Source organism: Scardinius erythrophthalmus (genome assembly GCF_964197995.2).
Source record: "Scardinius erythrophthalmus genome assembly, chromosome: 23".
Lineage (NCBI taxonomy): Eukaryota > Metazoa > Chordata > Actinopteri > Cypriniformes > Leuciscidae > Scardinius > Scardinius erythrophthalmus.
In genome coordinates, this window is record NC_138243.1 from 29060907 (window position 1) to 29082607 (window position 21701).

Genomic DNA, 21701 nt, shown 5'->3' on the forward strand with positions numbered 1-21701 from the left:
TAAATAATCACTGCAATTTTCATTTTAATAATTAAGTAATATTTTACATTGTCAGTATTTGTTTTTAATGTTTGCGTGGTCATTGTTCAAAACATTTTTACTTTTTATGCTGGCCAGTTAGAGAATCCAAAATACACTTATACACTCATATAGTTAATTTTTAACCTAAAATCATGATGATGTAAAATATATATTATGCATTTGTTGAGGTGTTGTTCTAGTGTTCCGCCTCTAGAGGGCGCGTCAGTGCGGCGCGTCGCGCGCTGTGTGTGTGTCGCAGCTTTGGTGACGTTTTTCCAATCGACTCCAGAAAACTCTCTCCGCCGCCGCGGCCTAGCGCTCCTGGTCCCTCTTTCTCGGCATTTTATTCACTCATGTCCGTCTGTCCGAACCCAAACCGAGCGGGACCTGCTGCCGTATGAGGCGCTGAACACGGGACTGTCGATTTAAGCTGAGTTTTTACCCGGAAACTGAGTGAAAATACAGTAAACAGAGTGAGGGAGAGATGACATCCCGAAGGTGAGAAACAAGCAAAAACAAACCTAATAATCTCGTTTATTTTGCATTTCTCGTTACTGTCGGGCATCTTATCTTTACGATAAATCAAATTAATGTTTGTTTAAAGAGTTTCAAATGTCTAAAGTGCGAAATGAACGCGTTTAAATGTCAGACAGTTTAATGATTTAAACCCAACAGGGCGAGACTGGACATGTTTTGAGTGTGAAAGAGTCACTACAATGAGGAATTACTTTGAATTAACTGATTTTAGGACGATAAAAGTTTGCTCAATGATCATATTTCATATCTGTCGATGATGATTGACAGGTCATAGTGGAGATTCGTCCACAGACAGGGATGACCAACAGGGACGTCACGTGACACTGTGTTTTGAAGGATGGTTGACAGTAGTGTGATGTGAATAACGTTTATTTTGCTTATTGTAGTTAATGTATTTGCCCTGCTTGTATTAATATTGTTTTCATGTGATTTCATAGATAGAGAGAATGGTAACACTTTAGTTTAGGGTACAATTCTCACTATTAACTAGTTGGTTTTTATCATGCATATTACTAGGATATTGGATGTTTATTATTACTTATAAAGCACTTATGATAACTACCTTACTGACTATTAATAAGCAGTAATTAGGAGTTTATTGAGGCAAAAGTTGCAGTTAATAGTTAGTTAACAGTGAAAATTGGACCCTAAACTAAAGTTTGACCAAAATAACGTAATATATGTCTGCCTAATTCAGCCTATTAGCAAAAATGAGTATATCTGCAGTTGAGACCTTATTAGTGCAGTCAAGGCAAATCTGAAACTCATTGTATTAGGAACAAAAAATGAAAGCAAGTTTTACATATTGCAAAACATAGTGCAAGCACACATTTCAACAATATATTTGACACAAAGTTGATATAGTTTGAAGTGAGAAGACGGCAAAAGATCCTGCAGAATATATTTCACTATTCTGTTCCGATATTCTGAATATTTAATGTTAAAATGGTTTTATGTTTGAGCTGCACGCTTCTTTGTGCATCTGTGGACTGGATTCTGATTGTGAATTATCTTTTTCATTTGACATACACTAGCATTTCTGCTGGTACTTTTATGTTTCCTGAGCAACTGTAACCGCTTGTTGTCAGAAGTGTTAATTACAGCCGAGAAGTGCAAAACAAACCACAATTCTGAAAACAAAACAACACATTCTCAAACGCAATGGAAAGACTAAAAACAAATTAACAAGTCAGAAAACACAACGACAAGTCAGACAAAACGGAAAAGGTAGGTATATGTGGCGAATGGAATACTGACCGCTGATTGGACGAGACATCTGTCAATCAAGACATGCAGAAAGTACAGCAGACTGCATCAGAAGAATGTCGTTTCGCGTGTACATGTGTAAATATTAGAGCTGTCTATTTAACCGGCTAATTTAGTGCGATTATTATGGAGAAAAAAAACGTATATTAAAATCCTCCTTCCTACCACTATCTGGTTTGGTCAGACAAAATTATGAAAGAACTTGATCTGGTAGTGGGAGAGTGGCATGTAGCAAGAACAGCAGATTTAGCTTTTGACGCGAACGACATGAGTTCGAGTCTCCCTCGAGTGACAAATGTTAATTCACAATGTTAACTTGTTTATTGATCTGTATAAAATTGGAAAAAACAGCACTCTTGCTTGTGTGCTTAACTAACAGGGGCATTGCCCCTATATTTGGAATTTTAAGGCCATTATAACTGCATTATAATAGTGTTTATGTTTGTTTTTTGCAAAGTGAGTGACATACTCAATAATGTCAGCTCACAGCCTCGCACATAATTAAAAATTATTATCGTAGATGATACAGCTAATATTTACGCATGCACACGCAAATCAACTTTCTTCTTTCTACTTTCTAGTAGTTATCGGCCAAAATCACACTTTCATGTCGTGACGGACTGTGTCGTGTTTCTGTCGTTAGGTGGTTCCACCCCAACATCACTGGAGTGGAGGCGGAGAACCTTCTACTCACTCGTGGCGTGGACGGCAGTTTCTTGGCCCGTCCCAGCAAAAGCAACCCTGGAGACTTTACGCTTTCCGTCAGGTGAGAGGGGACGCACAAACCAGCATTTACGCTGGGAATAACAAGTGCTAATGGGAAAATATATGCATACACTGTAAAAAATATCCTGCAAATTTTAAAAGGTATAAAACGTAAATTTAAAGTTAAAAAACGGCAGCTGTGCTCGTCAGAAAATCACTGTAAAAAATACTGACCATACCAGTATCCTTGCAGGATGGCATATCGTTGCCTGTACACTGTATTTCATTAAAGGGATGGTTCGGAGTAAAATCAACCTAGGGTCCTTTGCCCCATGACCTCGAGCCAAACCCCCCCCCCAGAAGCCTTTTTTCCCTTGGTTGAACATTATTAAAGTTAGAGCTTATTTAGAGATATCAGCCGAATGGCTTAGTGCAGGCGCTAATGGATCCAAGGCTGTATCTGGTAAATTACCCCACTAATAATGCCCAGAATGGACCAAACTTCTACAGGAGTACAAATAGGTTCTGTACTCATAAAACGAGGCATTGGAAAGTTTGTAAGTACATCAGGAGTTTATTTAAATAACACTTGCCTGACGGCTCATGCTACCGCTAACCCGGACGTCGACGTCACTTCAGTGAGTTAGGAAAAGCACGTAAAAGTCCTGGCAGAAAGCGATGCATAAGGATGTAGTGTAACGATGAATTATAGTTTTATTCCGAAGTGTTGACAACTTAGTGTTAAATAATAATTGTTGCAAACTGGTACTACCAACCAAATATTTGTGCATTCCTGGAACTGGGCGTCATTACAGAACATCCTTATGCATCGCTTTCTGCCAGGACTTTTACAGGCTTTTCTCAACTCACTGAAGTGACGTCGACGTCCGGGTTAGCGGTAGCATAAGCAATCAGGCGAGTGTTATTTAAATAAACTCCTGATGTACTTACAAACTTTCTAATGCCGCGTTTTATGAGTACAGAACCTATTTGTACTCCTGTAGAAGTTTGGTCCATTCTGGGCATTATTAGTGCGGTAATTTACCAGATACAACCTTGGATCCATTAGCGCCTGCACTAAGCCATCGGCTGATATCTCTAAATAAGCTCTAACTTTAATAATGTTCAACCAAGGGAAAAAGGCTTCTGGGGGGGGGGTTTGGCTCGAGGTCATGGGGCAAAGGATCCTACGAACCATCCCTTTAAGTGATATATGTCAATATTGAACTTCTAAAATCTGCTTTTACCACTTATTTCATATGCTAATCATACTTTATTCTTTAAAAGAAACTTGCATTTGACAGTTTTTGTTTTTATAAAATTGCACTTTATGCATTGTTAAACCATATACACTTATTAACCATATGAAAAGGTAACTTACAGTTAATCAATTAACAGGATTTTACTGTAGCTAGAGCTGCACAATTAATTGTTAAAAGGTTGCGATCTTGATTCAAACACCCACTCGATCTCATTCCTAAATGACAACGATTCAGCTGCGTCTTTTAAACCTTTGACAAAATCAAATTGGGACATTCAGACATGCCGCTGATACAGAGAGCAGTTAGCATGTACAGTTTAGGCATGAAACCACTTCACAAACAGTCTTTGCAACCACACGGTTTTGTTATTTCTGTGTTACAAATATTTATATGATCACAGAAGAACTGGGATAAAAGTTTATAGTTCAGATATAAACACTGATGTCTGAAAATAGAGCAAATTACCTTTTGAAAGATGCTTTAAATAACAATTGTATCAGTTACGCCAGTAGGTGGCGACAAGTGACTGTTAAAAATATATTTGTCATTGAATCGTTCATTCATTGATGCTTTCACTTGTTTCATTACCAGATGATTCAGCATTTTTTAAGTATTTATGAGCGAGTCATTAAATCATAAAACAAAAATAATGAATTCAGATTGATTAAACATTTACTGCAGCATTTACATTTAGTATTTTTGTTTAGTTGTCTGTTTATAATCATGGGAGAATCATGATCTCTGTTTGAAACAACAACAAAAAATCGTGATTGTCAATTTAACCAGAATCGTGCAGATACTATAGCATTTTTCTGTTAAAATGACAAAACATTTTCTACAGTGTATTAGTATAAACTGAATTGAAGCTCTTCTCTTCACTAGGCGAAATGGCGCCGTCACCCACATTAAGATCCAAAACACAGGAGACTATTATGACTTGTACGGTGGAGAGAAGTTTGCCACCCTGGCTGAGCTGGTGCAGTATTACATGGAACATCACGGACAGCTGAAAGAGAAAAACGGAGACGTCATTGAGCTGAAATACCCGCTCAACTGTGCCGATCCCACTTCTGAGAGGTGAGCACATGCATTGCTCATTATCTGTCTGCCCTTCCATGACAACGTGGGCCGATAGTTGTATTTTATAGTGTTTTTTTATTGGCGTCTGAACCCGAATACCCTCATCTGAGGTTATCTTGTTTTTTTTTTGCAAGGTGGTTTCATGGTCATCTATCTGGTCGTGAGGCAGAGAAGTTGTTGACAGAGAAGGGCAAGAACGGAAGTTTCCTGGTGAGAGAAAGTCAGAGTCACCCGGGAGATTTTGTGCTCTCCGTACGGACCGGAGACGACAAGACGGACACCAGCGACGGCAAACCCAAAGTCACCCACGTCATGATACGCTGCCAGGTAAACTTCAGATGCATGACTTTTAAAACTGTGTTTTAAAAAAAAATTAGAGGTGGATTAGAATGATCAACTAGTTGTTCAACATCCAACTTGATCGATTAGTGAGCTCAAATAGTGTAGATATTTTTTTTGCTGATAAAAACATATATTTAGGCTGAAATGTGTTATTGCATTTAGTATGCATTAAAGGGTTAGTTCACCCAAAAATGAAAAGTCTGTCAGTAATTACTCTCCCTCATGTTGTTCCCCGTAAGACTTTCGTTCATCTTCAGAACACAAATTAAGATATTTTTGATTAAATCTGAGAGCTGTCTCACTCCTCCATAGGCTTCTCTGTAATCAATATCTGCCATCCCAGAAAAGTTAGTAAAGACATGGTTAAAATAGTCCAAGTGACTACAGTGGCTCAACCTTAAGTTTATCAAGCAACGAGAATACTTTTTGTGCCCAAAAACCCGACTTTATTCAACTATTCATTTTCCTCTGTGTGTTTCTCTGAGTGAGTTCACGTAGTGTCAGAACGGAGGCTTACTATTGGCCGACGCTGGTCATGTGTGTGATGCTGGCTAATAGTGAGCCGGCGTTCTGACGTGCAACCCAGAAGCGCTGCGCTGTTACACTTCGTGAACTCACTCAGAGAAACACACAGAGGAAAATGAATAGTTGAATAAAGTCGGGTTTTTGGGGTTTTTTTTGCGCGCAAAAAGTATTCTTGTTGCATGATAAACTTAAGGTTGAGCCACTGTAGTCACTTGGACTATTTTAACAATGTCTTTACTAACTTTCTGGGCCGGCAGATCTCGATTACCTTGAAGCCTATGGAGGAGTGAGACAGCTCTCAGATTTAATCAGAAATATCTTAACTTGTGTTCTGAAGATGAACGAAAGTCTTACGGGGAACAACATGAGGGAGAGTAATTACTGACAGAATTTTCATTTTTGGGTGAACTAACCCTTTAATGTTTAATTGTTGGTCTAAAATTTGAAAATATGTTTGAATATTAAATTTTTTGACGCAACCAGCAGTGCAGAAATGACACGCTTCATTTGTAATCTTAACAGTTCATTTAGTTCCAAAACGCTTTCATTAAAAGGATATTTACCTGTGATGTGTAATGTAAGTTGGCTATTATTTCTATTATCATTTTGTCAGCATGATCTGAAGTATGATGTTGGCGGTGGGGAGAAATTCGACTCGCTCACAGACCTGGTGGAGCACTACAAGAAAAACCCCATGGTGGAAACACTGGGGACGGTCCTGCAGCTCAAACAGGTGTTTGATTGACCGATCCATTGAGAACTGTCAAATTGCTTGTGATGTTCCTTATTTGTAAATCACTTTAGACAAAAGAGTCTGCTAAATGAACACACTAAGGTTCAAACGTTTGGGGTCAACAAGATTTTGTTATTAAAAGAAATTAACACTTTTATATAAAGAGGACACATTAAATTGATCAAAAGTGACAAAGACAGTAATAATGTTATAAAAGATTCTATTTCAAATAAATGCTGTTCTATTGAAATGTCTATTTATCAAAGAATCCTGAAAAAAAGACAGAAACAACAATTTCTACATTGATAACAATAAGAAATGTTTCTTGAGCAGCAAATCATCATATTAGAATGATTTCTAATGGATCATGTGACACTGAAGACTGGAGTAATGATGCTGAAAATTCAGCTTTGATCACAGGAATAAATTACAGTTTAAAATATATTCACATTGAAAATAGTTATTTTAAATTGTAATAATATTTCACAATATTACTGTTTTTACTGTATTTTTTAGTTAAATAAATGCTCTTTGTGAGCATAAGAAACTTCATACAAAAATTACCAACCCCAAAATTCTGAACAATTGTGTAAATGTACATTTAACATTCCTAATACCAGCCAAATAATACAAGTAAATCATTGTTGTGTTTCTTGCAGCCTCTGAACACGACCCGCATCAATGCAGCAGAGATCGAGAGCCGGGTACGAGAGCTCAGCAAGCTGGCAGAGGCCACGGATAAGGTCAAGCAGGGATTCTGGGAAGAGTTTGAGGTGAGATCCAATCAGCATCCAGTATAGTGCCAGATTAACCAATGATCTGATACAATGATAAATCAATGTACAGTTTTCCACACCTTTATTATAAAGGGTCGAGTTCTGGGAATCATTTTCAATTCTGTGTCCACAGACGCTTCAGCAGCAGGAGTGTAAACTACTCTACAGTCGCAAGGAGGGTCAACGGGCAGAAAACAAAAACAAAAACAGATATAAGAACATTCTTCCCTGTAAGTGAACATCATCATCATCATGCAAATCCCAGAAAACTCTCAGAATGCCATGTGCTGATGGGCCAGTAATATTAAAGGGGTGATAAACTGAGAAATCAACTTTTCCTTGAGCTTTTGACATATAAGAGGTCATCATACTATAAGAATATCCTGTAAGTTTCAGAACTGAAAACTTCCTTGTTAGTCCAATAAAAGCTTTTATTGACACCAGGCACAGCGAACGACAGGTTTTTCAAAGTGGGGATCTATGAGGTCAAAGGGTATCAAACCCCGCCTCCGCAGAGGAAGATCAACGCCTACTTCAACACTGCCGGTTTAGCCCCGCCTACCGATTGGAGCATTACATGAAACTCATTATAATATGCAAAACTGTTATCCAATCATAGCAGTGGGCGTTTACTTCCAAGTCTTCAATGCGGCACGCCCATAAAAACCGAGCGTTTCAAGAGCTAGGCTCAAAACCAGGGTAGAAAATAGACTATTACTTAATAATTTTGAATGTTTTTTAATGTAAAAACCAAGCGAACGTCATAAGTTGACCTCAGACAACAATATAATTTTTTTTAAAAAGCTTGTTCATGACCCCTTTAAGATTCTTATCTCTGTGCCTCTTCCACAGTCGACCACACGCGAGTCGTGCTGACCGATGGTGATGCAAATGAACCAGGCTCTGATTACATCAACGCCAACATCATCATGGTAATAAAGGTGCCTTCAAATCTTGTCAGAATTATTAAATATTTGTATATCAATGGTTTTTGTGGTTTGCCAGCCTGATAATGAGACTAAATCAAACAATTCAAAGTTGAAGAGGAGCTACATCGCCACGCAGGGCTGCCTGCAAAACACCATCAGTGACTTCTGGAGGATGGTGTTTCAGGAGAACTCTCGAGTCATCGTCATGACCACGAAGGAAGTGGAACGGGGAAAGGTGAGCCGTTTCCCAAGGGATTTACCCATCAGTACATTTTCATTGTGGTTCATGAACTGATTTTTGGCTTGCTAAAAGAAATATTTAAATATGTGAACAGCATTTAAATACATGTACACTTTCGAAACTTGGAGTTAGTTGCTGAAATTGGGGCTGCATAATTTGGGGGGTGTATATATATATATATATATATATATATATATATATACATGTATATTTATTTATTTATTAATTTATTTATTTAATTAAAAATTGCTATTGCGATTTAAAATAAATTTTTAAAAGAGCTCCAGGTTTACTGTTCCTTTTTGTAGGGCTGCACAGTTTGATTAAATATCAAAATAATGATTAAAATTTTAATAAACAATTCTCATTTTGGAAAATTTGATAATTGCTCTAAACCATTTTACAATTTCGGTTTTATTTCTTATTAAATGTTCAGCCAAAGCTGAATTGTTCTGAGATGCTTTGTGTTTTCCTTCACAGAGTAAGTGTGTGAAGTATTGGCCTGACGTGTCCGCGTTGAAGGAATACGGAGCCATGCGTGTGCGTAACGTTAAGGAAACCTCAGCACATGATTACATCCTGCGAGAGCTGAAGCTGTCAAAAGTTGGACAGGTAAAGTTAAACTGAGATGGTTAAATGACCCATAAACACAAGAGTTTGTCTCTAACACTTGCGTTCTGTCTGATATGGTAGGGTAACACTGAGCGTACAGTGTGGCAGTACCATTTCCGTGCATGGCCAGACCACGGTGTGCCCGGAGACCCTGGCGGCGTGCTGGACTTTCTGGAAGAGGTCAAAATGAAGCAGGAGGGCATAAACGGGGCTGGACCCATCGTGGTGCACTGCAGGTTATGACAACACCAGACTTCAAACTGACCTCATTCTATCAAAATATTTAAGGCTTTAAGTTACAAATGTCAGTCCAGATATTTTCTTCATCAAGCAAGTCTGTTTGTTGGTTATAAACATTTCTGTTACAAACATTTCTCCTACAGTGCTGGGATTGGACGAACAGGAACGTTTATCGTTATTGATATTTTAATAGACATCATCAGAGAAAAGGGTAAAGTCCTTACATCTAGATTGATCATCTGTTAATTAGTGGTTGACCGTTATATCGCCACGGCCTATATATATATATATATATATATATATATATGCCGATATTTGCTATTTCTTAAAGTCCCCCTGTTGTCAATAATTTTGAAAAAAAATAAATAAATAAAATTTCCAAAATGACATTTAAAAATAAATTCATTTAAAAAACTTAAATGTAACTCTACACCCTTGCCTAATTTAGTATACACGGTTCTATGAATGTTTGTCCAATGTGTTTGAAGTGGGGCTTATATTTAGACATTCTCCTTTTACTTAATTTATTAAATTTACTTATTAGACAGAACAACGGTATATAACAAAGTAAAGGTATATACAAAGTATTTTAGTATTTGCTTGTCTTTTATTAGTCATAGAAAGGCAAACGCTATAATACTTCCTCAGATACCGTCAGCATTCAGCAAATATGCTTTTTAATCAATTAAACAAATCTTTGAATGTCCAATAAATATTTAATTTCGCAAACGTTGCAAGCTTCCAGCTGTGGGATCTTCTGAAGCGTGCACTTGAAGACTGCATAATAAAACGTGTTCCCTGTGCGTAACGGTCGACCACTACTGTTGATTCTCTTTATGTTAATTATTAGGCCCTACAACCTAAATTGGAAAGGTTGTACCTTTTTAAAGTTAGCTCTAACCAGAAGTGTGTTGCGCAGGAGTGGACTGTGATATTGACGTGCCCAAGACTATCCAGTTGGTGCGATCTCAGCGTTCAGGAATGGTACAGACAGAGGCCCAGTATCGGTTCATATACATGGCCGTCCAGCATTATATTGAGACTCTACAGCGCCGCATAGAGGAGGAGCAGGTGTGTACATCACAGATATTGAGCTGGATTAGTGGTGTTCAAAATAGCCTGATTCTTTTGTCTCTTTCAGAAAAGTAAAATTAAAGGACGCGAGTACACCAACATCAAATATTCTCTCTCTGACCTGACTGGAGGAGATCAGAGCCCTCTGCCGCCGTGCACACCGACGCCAACCTGTGCCGAGTGAGAACACGCATGCATTTCACACAAAACCTCACGATATAGACAGTTTTATAGAGAAGTATGGTTACCACTTCAGAGAAAATGGCAAATTAAGAAATAGGACATATTAAAATTTCCTTGCTTTTTATGTTTTGTTTGAATAATATAAGTGATAGTTCCAACTCTAAATTCTGATTTGTAAGAATTTCTCATTATTATTATTATTATTATTATTATTAGTAGTAGTAGTAGCAGTAGTAGTAATAATATTAATAATAATAATTCTATATTATACTGTTATACTACATATCAGATATATTTTGATTTCCTGTGGTTTTCTCATTTTAAGCTGCAGAAAATAAAGTTTGATGTCGAATTTAGAAACTGAAGTTTTATTTTCTGCAGCTTCAAATGAGAAAACCACAGGAAATCAAAATATATCTGAGATGTAGTATAACAGTATAATATAGAATTATTATTATTATTAATATTATTACTACTACTTATTACTTGCAGTTGACTTTACTAAATACTCAGCAAAAAAAAGAAAAAAAAACGTCATCCTTCTTTCAAATGATTTTTTTCCCAGCCAATTTCTAATGTGTAAATATTTGTTTGAACATAAAAAGATTCAACAACTGAGACATGAACAGAACAGATTTCACAGACATTTGACGAACAGAAATGGAATAATGAGTCCCTGAACAGAGCGGGGCTCAATATCAAAAGTAGCAGTCATTATTGCTGTAGTGCATCTCATCTTCATGGACTGAGCCAGATTTGCCAGCTCTTGCTGTGAGACGTTACTCCACTCTTCCACCAAGGCCCTTACAAGCTCTTAAACACATCTAGGGGGACATATGGTTACAAATGGTTAGGCACTGAAGGAGGATCAGCTGTCCTTCGTGTTTCCCTGTGGCACTGTCATAGGCATCTTACATTACAGACAATTATTTCTTAGATTTTTTTTGCTGAGTTTATATTGTGACCTATTTCTGAGTGAAACTGATATCAAATAAGGAGTGACTTCATCAGTTTTTGATTGGATCGTGGAAAGTGAGCATAGCACATAATCGTCACACGGGTATATCACAGGAAGAACAAGTTATTACATTGTGATTAAGGCAAGACACCACAGGTAATAAGGGGAAAAAGATATATCACCATATTTCCCCAGTTGCTTAATCGGGGTACATTAATATAAATGTTGTGTATTACAAGTTTTCCGAAATGTTATCCTTAAATACGCAGATTATACCTTATCTAAATTTCCAGAACAGAAATCTGGAAATGGAAGCAACATAGCCCAAAATCTCAAAATTGACCTGTGCATGAAAAATGGTCAAAAGATTATGAAATCAAATCTTAAAAAAATAAATAAATAAACATTTACAAATTAATTGTTTATAATAAGACTAGCAACATGCAGTTAGACAATACATAGTGTCAGCATTGATTTTATGCCAACTGTAAGCTGTAAACTTGTCCCATTATGCCTGGGAAAGATGTATAGATGTATCTGATGTTTATATGTTTATGTATATCATGTATAATGTCAATTATTTATGTTTGTATATACAGTTTGAGGGACGACAGCTCTCGAGTCTATGAGAATGTGGGTCTGATGCAACAGCAGAAGAGTCACAGATGAGACTCCGACTCCAGCACTGTCCGAATAACAGGTATGACGGCTCATTCTTCACCACAACACATCACAGTATGTTCAGTCCCAGATTCAACAGTTGCTTTAGCTGCTGTTTCTGGGTATTTCTGACCAATCAGAGCAGAGTAGACCAATCACAACAGACTGGGCCATCTGACCAATCTGAGCAGAGTAGACCAATCAAAACAGACTGGGCCATCTGACTAATCAGAGCAGAGTAGACCAATCACAACAGACTGGGCCATCTGACCAATCAGTGCAGAGTAGACCAATCACATCAGACTGGGTCATCTGACCAATCAGAGCAGAGTAGACTATTCACATCAGACTGGGTCATCTGACCAATCAGAGCAGAGTAGACCATTCACAACAGACTGGGCATCTGACCAATCAGAGCAGAGGAGGCTCGTGGAAAGGAGGCGTTTCAGACACTGAGAGAAAAGAGCTGATGCTGCAATGTATATTATGAGAGAAATAATGTGTTTTTTGACCTTGAATTCATGTAAACCTGTTGTAGGAGACTCCAAAAAGAAAATGGCATAATAGGGGCATTTTAAATTGGGTTCGTGTAATACTTTTGTTATCAATAAATAATTCATTAAAAGATATGCATCAAAGGTGATGGGCGAAAGCACAGCATAATATGACCTTCTGTAACACTGACTTCTAGAAAACACACACTCCCAACTCAGTAATAAACACAGAGGGATAGTCTCATCCGAATTTGTACATAAAATCAAGTAATAGTACATTTACATTTAATCATTTAGCAGACGCTTTTATCCAAAGCGAATTACAGACGAAGAATAGAAGCCGATTGTGGATTTGGATGTACATTTAGACATTTTTAAAGACTAATTTTTGTCAAGGTTTAGATATTTTTCGAAATAAGATTTGAAGTGTCAGTTTTTCCATTAATTTTACCACAGTTAAACCTGAACAGAGAGAAAGACATTTTGTAACATACATCAAAATTCAATAAAAAAATCTAATAAATTATAAAGAAATTCTTTACCAGAGCTGAATCAATCTGTGTCTGATCTGATTTCATCCTCTGACTCAGTTTTGGCGTATTGGGTGGAGTGTGTGTATTTTAGACTGTCACCCTTCACTGATGTGTGCTTTTTTCGGCATTGTGGCTGATTTGTTGATTGTACCCCCCAAAAATGTATGACTTTTTTCATATTTTTTGTATTTTCTATGTTAGTAATATGGTAGTAATTTCTGACCACGAACACCACAAGTGTGACTTTTTTTTTTTTTACTACTTTTTAGCTTTTTCCAATCAAGTCCAGGATTTTCTTTTGAGTAAAGAAGAGGTTCTTTTGGGTAGTTTGTTTGAAAAACTACTCCCATCCGTATAGGGCTAAAGACCAACAATTAGCAGCTCTGTAATGTCGATTTCCAAAGAGCATTTTTTTTTTTCAACCTTGTGCTGTCTTTGAATAAGCTTTTAGTGTTTGGTGTGGCCCAAAACAGCGAAATAATGTCATGTCTTTTTGTATTCCCTGACAGGAATTGCTTTTGTTGTTGCCAGATGCTCCTGAAAACCTGAGAAGTGATCATGACTAAACTGAGAGACGACAAAAAAAAAAGGAAAAAAAAAAAAGAAGAAAAAAAAATCCAGAGACCGGTCCACACGAGCTCAGAGACATGCGGATGGAGTGAATTTCATTTCTCCTTCCAGCTACGTAGCCTTTTAACCCCACACTAAGAAACCACTGTGACGATCATGAAGCCTTATACTGAATAAACCCAAAACAGCCCCTGCAAAATCATGTTTTTTTTTGGGTGTGGACTTTTCTGAAATCAATTCAGGCTACATTTAGCGCTTGTGGGAAAAGCTTTTGCTATTACGTTCATCTCTTAACGTCTTGCCTCATTCTTTTTTTTTTTTTTTTTTCTGTCTCTTTTTTTGTAAAGAAAGCGAAGAACTCTTTCTGGAAAGCATTAAGCATGATATTCGAACAGAAAAAGGACACTATCATCACATACGCCTTTACTAAAGTAATTGGGAACAGAAGAGAAGCCATTCTCAGCAAAGCAAAGGGATGCTCTTCATCTTCACAATACAGTTCATTCATTTTACACGCAGTGAAAAAGGCCCAATACCTAATATAGTGCTAGTGCTCAATTCAGATTGGAGGATCCGAATCATTCTAGTCCATGTTCATGTCCTCTGCCTTCAGTTTTAAGCCCAGTGTCCTTAAGACTTTGCTCCGAACATTCAGGAGAACTTCAGCCCAGATGTGTCGGAAAACCCTCGGTTTGCCTTTTTGTCCCCCTGGAGAGAGACATCCTGATTCTGAGGACTTTTCCGTGGGACAAAACATCCGTGTCACTGGCTTGTTTGTGTTACTGAATTGTTCCGCTGCATCAGGCCACCCAGCAGCTGCGAAACCTGTTTCTTATTATTTTTTAATGATATTTTGCTGTTTAAAAAAAAAAGCAAAAAAGCAAAAAAAAAAAAAAGAAATCGCTTATTTACGTCAATTCACCGTATGAACTTAATTTCCAAATCACTGTTTTAAAAGTGACTGCACATTTGTAACCCTGATGATTTCCAGCTTGTGGATACAATTAAGGGTTTTAAAGTGTTATTTGGGCCCTCTATGATGGACAAACTTGACTTTTGGATGAGTTGTTTTTGCCAGGTCACATGCCTTCATTTTCTCTTCTAATTTTTCGTCTTTCCTAGTTTTAACACTTTAATCTTTGCTTGCCTCACTAACTCTTAACTCTCGTCCATCTAACGTTGCTTGTTGTGTTCAACGTCAGCAGTATTTTAACATTTTCGCAAGTGCTTCTTTTCCTCTGCGACATGTCTTCGTTCACGGCCTTCAGTGTCTTGTGCTCCGTTACGTTCATATTATTTGGCCTTGACTTTCTCGCTTTCTTCACCTTGAGTGATGATTCCTTACACATTTAAAATACAAAAAGTAGGTGCTCTTTGAGTTGGTTTTCTCAGCCCGTCATGTATGTATCTGCCGTCCTGTAGTGTGTTTATTGTCCTGAAGTGTGTGAGTGTGTTTGTATCTTCAAAAATACTGCTGTTTGTTTGCTTTTTGAAGTCCGGTCTTCTGTTTTTTCTTTTCTCGCTTTGTCTCAATGATGTAAAGATTACCCACGTCTGTTTATGTGTGTGTGTGTGTGTGTCAGTGACCAACATCTTTCTTTTCTTTCTTTTGAAACAAACAAACAAAGTCGCTCCACGGAAAGCATTACGGTCCAAAGCAACTAATGTGAATTTTTTGTCATCGTGACGAGAACGAAACGGTTGTGGAACTCAATGCAAACTATATTTTTTAAACTTGTATATTGTACATGAATATCTTGTAGAGGAGAATGTACTTACTAAACATATGTAATTGCCATTAAGATATACTGTATGTTTAACCCAGCAGCATCTCTTCTCGTGCCAGACGGTGAGCCTTACAGAAGCTAATAGGGTTGATCGTGTTGTTCGGCTATCAATGCAATTAACCAACATGAACTCCTTGATAACAATAAACAAGAAGCTCACATCTTCATGGTTGAGTCCTGTGCAGTTGATGAATTTAATGTTGGATGCACGGATGATATTTTGTCGTTTTTTCTCTTCCTTCGAGACGTGAATGAGCGTGACAAACAGGTAACGGTGTAGATGTTGCATGGACACTTTCTGACAAATCTCACATTAAATGTAATAAGATGGTCAAATGCGATGGACTGAAGCTAATAGGTTTTGTTGTGCTGGACTCTATTTTTATGTTGCGCAGCTGGCTGAGCGCTGTGGAGATTGTGCAGCTGTTCCACTGCAGGGCTGTGAACCAAACTCATGACAGCAGATCTGGATTTTACTGGCAAGCCACATGGACTCAAGGTGAATCTGCTCACAATAACCAAGAGTAAAGACTCAATGTTGGAAATATAGATAAGCACATAAGAGGGAAAAATTACATGAGATGTTTCTCGTATAAAATCTTGTTCATCACAACCTTACACGAACGCACATCTGGAAGGGAAGAAAACGAGGCCCGCCAGTTATTTTTTTACAAGGTTTGTATTAAGCACTAATGTACACTACTGTTCAGAAGTATGGGGTCAGTAAGATTTTTAATGTTTTTAAAAGAAGTATCTTCTGCTCACCAAGGCTGCATTTATTTGATTAAAAATACAAACAAAAACTGTAATATTGTGAAATATTATTCCAGCTGTTTTCTATGTGAATATACAGTAAAGTGTAATTTATTCCTGTGATCAAAGCTGAGTTTTCAGCATCATTACTCCAGTCTTCAGTGTCACATGATCCTTCAGAAATCATTCTGATATGATGATATTATGCTCAAGAAAATTTATGATTATTATCAGTGTTAAAAACAGTTTTTTACATTTTTATTTCATGATGCTATGATGAATAGAAAGTTGAAAAGAACAGCATTTATCTGAAATCTAAAGCTTTTGTAACATTAAACACTACCGTTCAAAAGTTTGGGGTCAGTAAGAATTTTCATTTTATTTTTGGGGGAAAGAAATAAAATAAATCAATACTTTTATTCATCAAGGATGAGTTAAACTGATCAAAAGTTACAGTAAAGACATTTATAATGTTAGAAAATATTCTATTTTAAATAAATGCTGTTCTTTTGAACTTTCTATTCATCAAAGAATTTTGAAAAAAAATTGTACACAACTGTTTTCAACATTGATAATAATGAATGTTTCTTCAGCATCAAATCATCATATTAGAATGATTTCTGAAGGATCATGTGACACTGAAGACTGGAGTAATGATGCTGAAAATTCAGCTTTGATCACAGGAATAAATTACAGTTTAAAATATATTCACATAGAAAACAGTAATGTCATAATATTTCACAATATTACTGTTTTTTAATTTATTGTTTTTTTATCAAATAAATGCAGCCTTGGTGAGCAGAAGAGACTTCTTTTAAAAACATTAAAAAATCGTACTGACCCCAAACTTTTGAATGGTAGTGTATAAAGACAGTGATGTTGAAAGACCGAATTCAATATACACCTTATTAATGATGAATGCTATGTACAGGGAAGCAGATGAACGCAACACAGTTTCTCGTTAAGCGTTTTTCCGTAGAAAACCATTATGAAGAAAACACTTACCCATCTATCATATTCTGTGCGCATCTGCTCTCCCGTATATAGTATGAATCATCAATAAGTACTAAATTTGATCTGTTAATATCACTTTTTTAGTACATTTAAAGGATTAGTTCACCCAAAATTAAAATGATCCCATAATTTACTCTCCCTCAAGCCATTCTAGGTGTACTTTCTTATTAGACCTTCTTGCTTTTATGATGGATAGATGTGCTTTTAGTAGAGATAGTTGAGATTTCAAATATCTTGGCATTATTTTAGATCAAAATCTCAATTTCAGCCAGCACACACTAGGGGTTTACAAACGCTGTCAACAAAGACTGACAGCTGCTCGTGAACTTAGGCACTTGTCTGTTCAGCCACGTTGTCTTCTGCTTCTGTATCGCATTATTATTGAGCCAGTCCTTACTTATGGTGCCATTTGTTTTTTTCATATGCTTACAGTTACCAACAAGAACACATTCTTAAAGATAACTCATTTAGCAAGTCAAATTTTTGGTATCCCTACCCCTAATTTATCGGATAGTGTCTCGACATTCACGTTGCGAAAGGCACAGAAAATCTTAAATGACTCAGATAAATATATTTTATCCTTCTGCCTTCTGGCCGTAGGTATAGGTTACCGATGTGCAGAAAGGCCAAGTTTAGTAAGAGTTTTGTTCCTGTATCTATACGAACTCTAAATACATAGGAAATCGGCCATTGATACGTCATGTATTTTCTCTTGTGTTTTTTTATTATAATTTTTTTTGTTATGGTATGTGTGTTTGTATTATGTACGCATCTACGGTCAAAACAAATTTCCTCGATTCAAATAAACCATCCATCCATCCATCCATCCATCCATCCATCCATCCATCCATCCATCCATCCATCCATCCATCCATCCATCCATCCATCCATCCATCCATCCATCCATCCATCCATCCATCCATCCATCCATCCATCCATCCATCCATCCATCCATCCATCCATCCATCCATCCATCCATCCATCCATCCATCCATCCATCCATCCATCCATCCATCCATCCATCCATCCATCCATCCATCCATCCATCCATCCATCCATCCATCCATCCATCCATCCATCCATCCATCCATCCATCCATCCATCCGCTTGGAAGAGCCAGGATATTATTTAATATAACTCTGATTGTGTTCTGCTGAAAGTAGAAAGTCAGGTTGCACTTTATTTTAAGGTGTCATTGTTACAGTGTAATGATATATTTAAGTACTGAGTAATATTAAGCACCTACATGTACTTACTATAGGGTTAGGGTAGGATTAGGATTTGGTTGAGGGTTAATTGCATGTAATTATGCATAATTTACTGTTATTACTATGGTAAGTGCATGTAACACAAGGACACTGTAAAATAAAGAATATACACCTAGAATGGCTTGAGCGTGAGTAAATCATGGGATAATGTCCAACTAACCCTTTAAGGCACTTTAAATGTCCTATTGTTTTTACTGCATCAGGTCCCAAAACTAGCATTTTGTTCACATACATATTTTTGTTTTCTACTTTTGAGATGGAAAATGGACAGGCATATGTTTTGCCCTCTGTGACTGTCACATAACGACAAACTATTAATAATCTTGGCATTGTATGTTACAATTATTGTTTGCACTTTGACTAATTGCATTAGTTCTTCTTTTGTAAGTCGCTTTGGATGAAAGCATCTATGCTAAATGCATAAATGTAACGTAATGCAAATGCAAAAATGTACAATCAAGATTTTGATGTTGTTGAAGTTTCTCCTGATATCTCACAGTTTCAGAAAAAAGCTCAACATCTCAAACTGTGCTCAGATTTACCAGTATACACCATATTCTGCAATAAAAGATCTCAGTGTGCTCTCAAATATTTCACAAAATCTGTTTGTTTATAGCTATGAAACTCTTACTGTATGACTATAACTATCGACTCATTTGTGTCTATTTTTAACAACGTAAGAACTGCATTAAATCTCATGAGATTTGAGAGCAAAATCTGGGTTGTAATTAAAACAACTTGAATTTTAATAAATAATGCAGTGATGTGCACATCCAAGGTTTTTAGTTTAAATCACAAGATACAGCTTTAGAAACAGTTGCTTTTATGTATTATTACACTTAATTGATAATAGAAATAAGAATCAACCTTTGATGTTTTTAGGCATCTGTAGAAATAATGTAACTTGACAATAATGCTAGTTGTGTTTGAGGTTTAATTATGGCCTTGTTTGGACAGAACACATGAGATATCCGGCCAGAGCAGTCGAGGACACAGCCGCGAGACGTTATTGACTGGCGTCCTGATAAAACGGGAAAAGGTTAACCTGATGCAGTGTTTGATAATGAAGAGCGGCTCTGCTTAAAGAGCAGGTGGAGATTCAGGACCAGATGAGTTACTGCTAGACATGTTCTGGTAACACTTTACGATATGGTTCCAATAGATGATGTTAAGAGAGTTAACTAACAATAAACAATATATTTGTTACAGTGTTTATCCATCTTTGTTATCGTTAGTTAAAGGGGTGGTATAATGCCCTTTTCACAAGACGTAAAATAAGTCTCTGATGTCCAAATAAGTGTGTATGTAAAGTTTTAGCTAAAAATACCTCACAGATATTTTTATTTAGCATGTTAAAATTGTCACTTTTTGAGGATGAGCAAAAACTCTTTTTTTGGTGTATGTTCCTTTAAATGCAAATGAGCTGCTGCTCCCGGCACAGGGGGCGGAGCTTCAACAGCTTGCACTCACACAGACATGCACTGAAAATTTCAAAAACTTTTAGCCTTTTATGTTCAAACCGGAGTCAGACAATATAGCCCCGTTTACATGTAGCATTGTATTCCGATTATAACCAGTTTAAAAGTCCAATCAGAATTAAAATGCTCCATGTCAACACCTCAATCGGAATAAAAATGTTCAAAACGATTGAAATTTCAGTCGGATTGAAGAGGGTGGAATAAACCTTTTCATGAACCGATCAAACGAAAGATTACACCATGTAAACGAGCTGATCCGATTACTTTTGAGTGTACGTCTTTCTGCGCATGCCTGGTTTTGCGCCAGATATAATTCTGTCAGCTAAAATAATGCTTTGTTTGTGATCCGATGTGGATTTTGATCTCCGTATAACAAGGTAGGATATTTATACCCGTTGCAAAAAACTATGCACGCTAACCATTACCATGGTAAACATGGTAAATATGAACGCTTGAAGAAATCAGACAAATCATATAGGTTATCATAATCCTGTTTTTATTTTATCTGTCAGTAGGCCTACGTCTTGTCTCTTTATACCGGACTATCCTCTTTTTCTCTGACTGAAAATATAACTGTATCCTTCTGGGAGAGAGTGCTAAAGCTCCTCAGGTCATATTTTTGGTGGCATATTTGTAGAAATTACCATTCTTTCTAAATGTTATGTAAATATGTCCTGTAACTAGCTATACGAAACAGAAACAGACGCGACTGAATATGTAAATAGACGTTCACAAACGTCATAAACGTTAAACCACTTTATTTCTGTGTGACTAATGTGGAATTTTGACACAAATGAATTCATTATGATCAATGGATCGCTTTTTATTGTAAACCTGTGGTAAAACATAGATTCTTGGGTTTTAAATATTCAATTAAAGGGGGGGTGAAATGCTCATTTTCACTCAATCTCCTGTTAAACTTGAGTACCTATAGAGTAATATTGCATCCTTCATATCTCCAAAAAGTCTTTTGTTTTATTATATTTTTAATTGAAAGATTGGCTGTACCGAGTCTTTCCGGAAAAAAACGAGCGGCTGGGGGCGGGCCGTGTGGGCGAAGCTAAAGCTGTGCTAACGCGCCGAGCTAACAAGACACAGAGACATTTGTTCAACAGTTTTACTCACCGTTCCAACGCACGACCGCGAACCTTTATCATTGTGAATGCTCGATCCTTAAGCATTAGACGATCTGCAAATCCGTCGATCTGGGGCTTTGTTTATAAAACAATCATCGTCGAAATGCAGGGAACAACAGTCTATCACAACTCCGTTTATGCTCAGGAAAACAAACTCCATCCACGGGTGCCTTAACGCCGGGTTCTTTGGGAATCTGTGCAGGGTTGTCTTGCCCTGGCAACCAAAAACACACTTCTTTGGTGACACTGACTTCCCAAAAGCCGGGCAGGGCGCTTTGATGGCGAACTGCTTTCACTCTCTTGCTCTGGTCTACGAGTGCGCGCGCGCCCGCGATCTTACCGGAGAAGTGCCCTTAGGACACATATAAGGAAATTCCGCCCTCTCTTACGTAAGACAGAGCCATACTCGAAAAAAACTTTCCGAAACTTGTGACAAACCGGAAGGACAATTTTTGGCACAGAAATACTCCTTCAAACGTACAACTTAACTTTTGAAACTTTGACCATGTTTAGCATGGGAATCC

General features: G+C 37.2%; 2 protein-coding genes across 4 annotated transcripts in view; both read left to right on the forward strand.

The window, feature by feature from the left end:
- The first annotated feature begins 240 nt into the window (after positions 1-240).
- ptpn11a (protein tyrosine phosphatase non-receptor type 11a) lies at positions 241-13940 on the forward strand. Of its 3 annotated transcripts, none has more exons than XM_081354827.1 (16): positions 241-519; positions 2468-2590; positions 4674-4868; positions 5006-5198; positions 6352-6471; positions 7131-7244; positions 7381-7477; positions 8100-8179; positions 8253-8411; positions 8898-9029; positions 9111-9265; positions 9413-9480; positions 10189-10340; positions 10411-10523; positions 12084-12184; positions 13681-13940. In XM_081354827.1, exons 1-15 carry the CDS (start codon positions 506-508, stop codon positions 12151-12153), a joined length of 1785 nt encoding a protein of 594 aa, XP_081210953.1. In that variant the 5' UTR covers positions 241-505; the 3' UTR covers positions 12154-12184; positions 13681-13940. The 3 variants fall into 3 exon arrangements, with proteins under 3 accessions (XP_081210953.1, XP_081210955.1, XP_081210954.1); XM_081354829.1 differs by having other exon boundaries at positions 246-519; positions 8286-8411; XM_081354828.1 differs by having other exon boundaries at positions 261-519; positions 8100-8188; positions 8286-8411.
- Positions 13941-15175: 1235 nt separating this feature from the next.
- Positions 15176-21701, forward strand: part of rph3aa (rabphilin 3A homolog (mouse), a) — a 32476-nt gene continuing 25950 nt past the window's right edge. The window contains exon 1 of the mRNA XM_081354823.1: positions 15176-16027. The gene's annotated coding sequence lies outside the window, so the exon portion shown is untranslated. The remainder of the gene's footprint in view (positions 16028-21701) is intronic.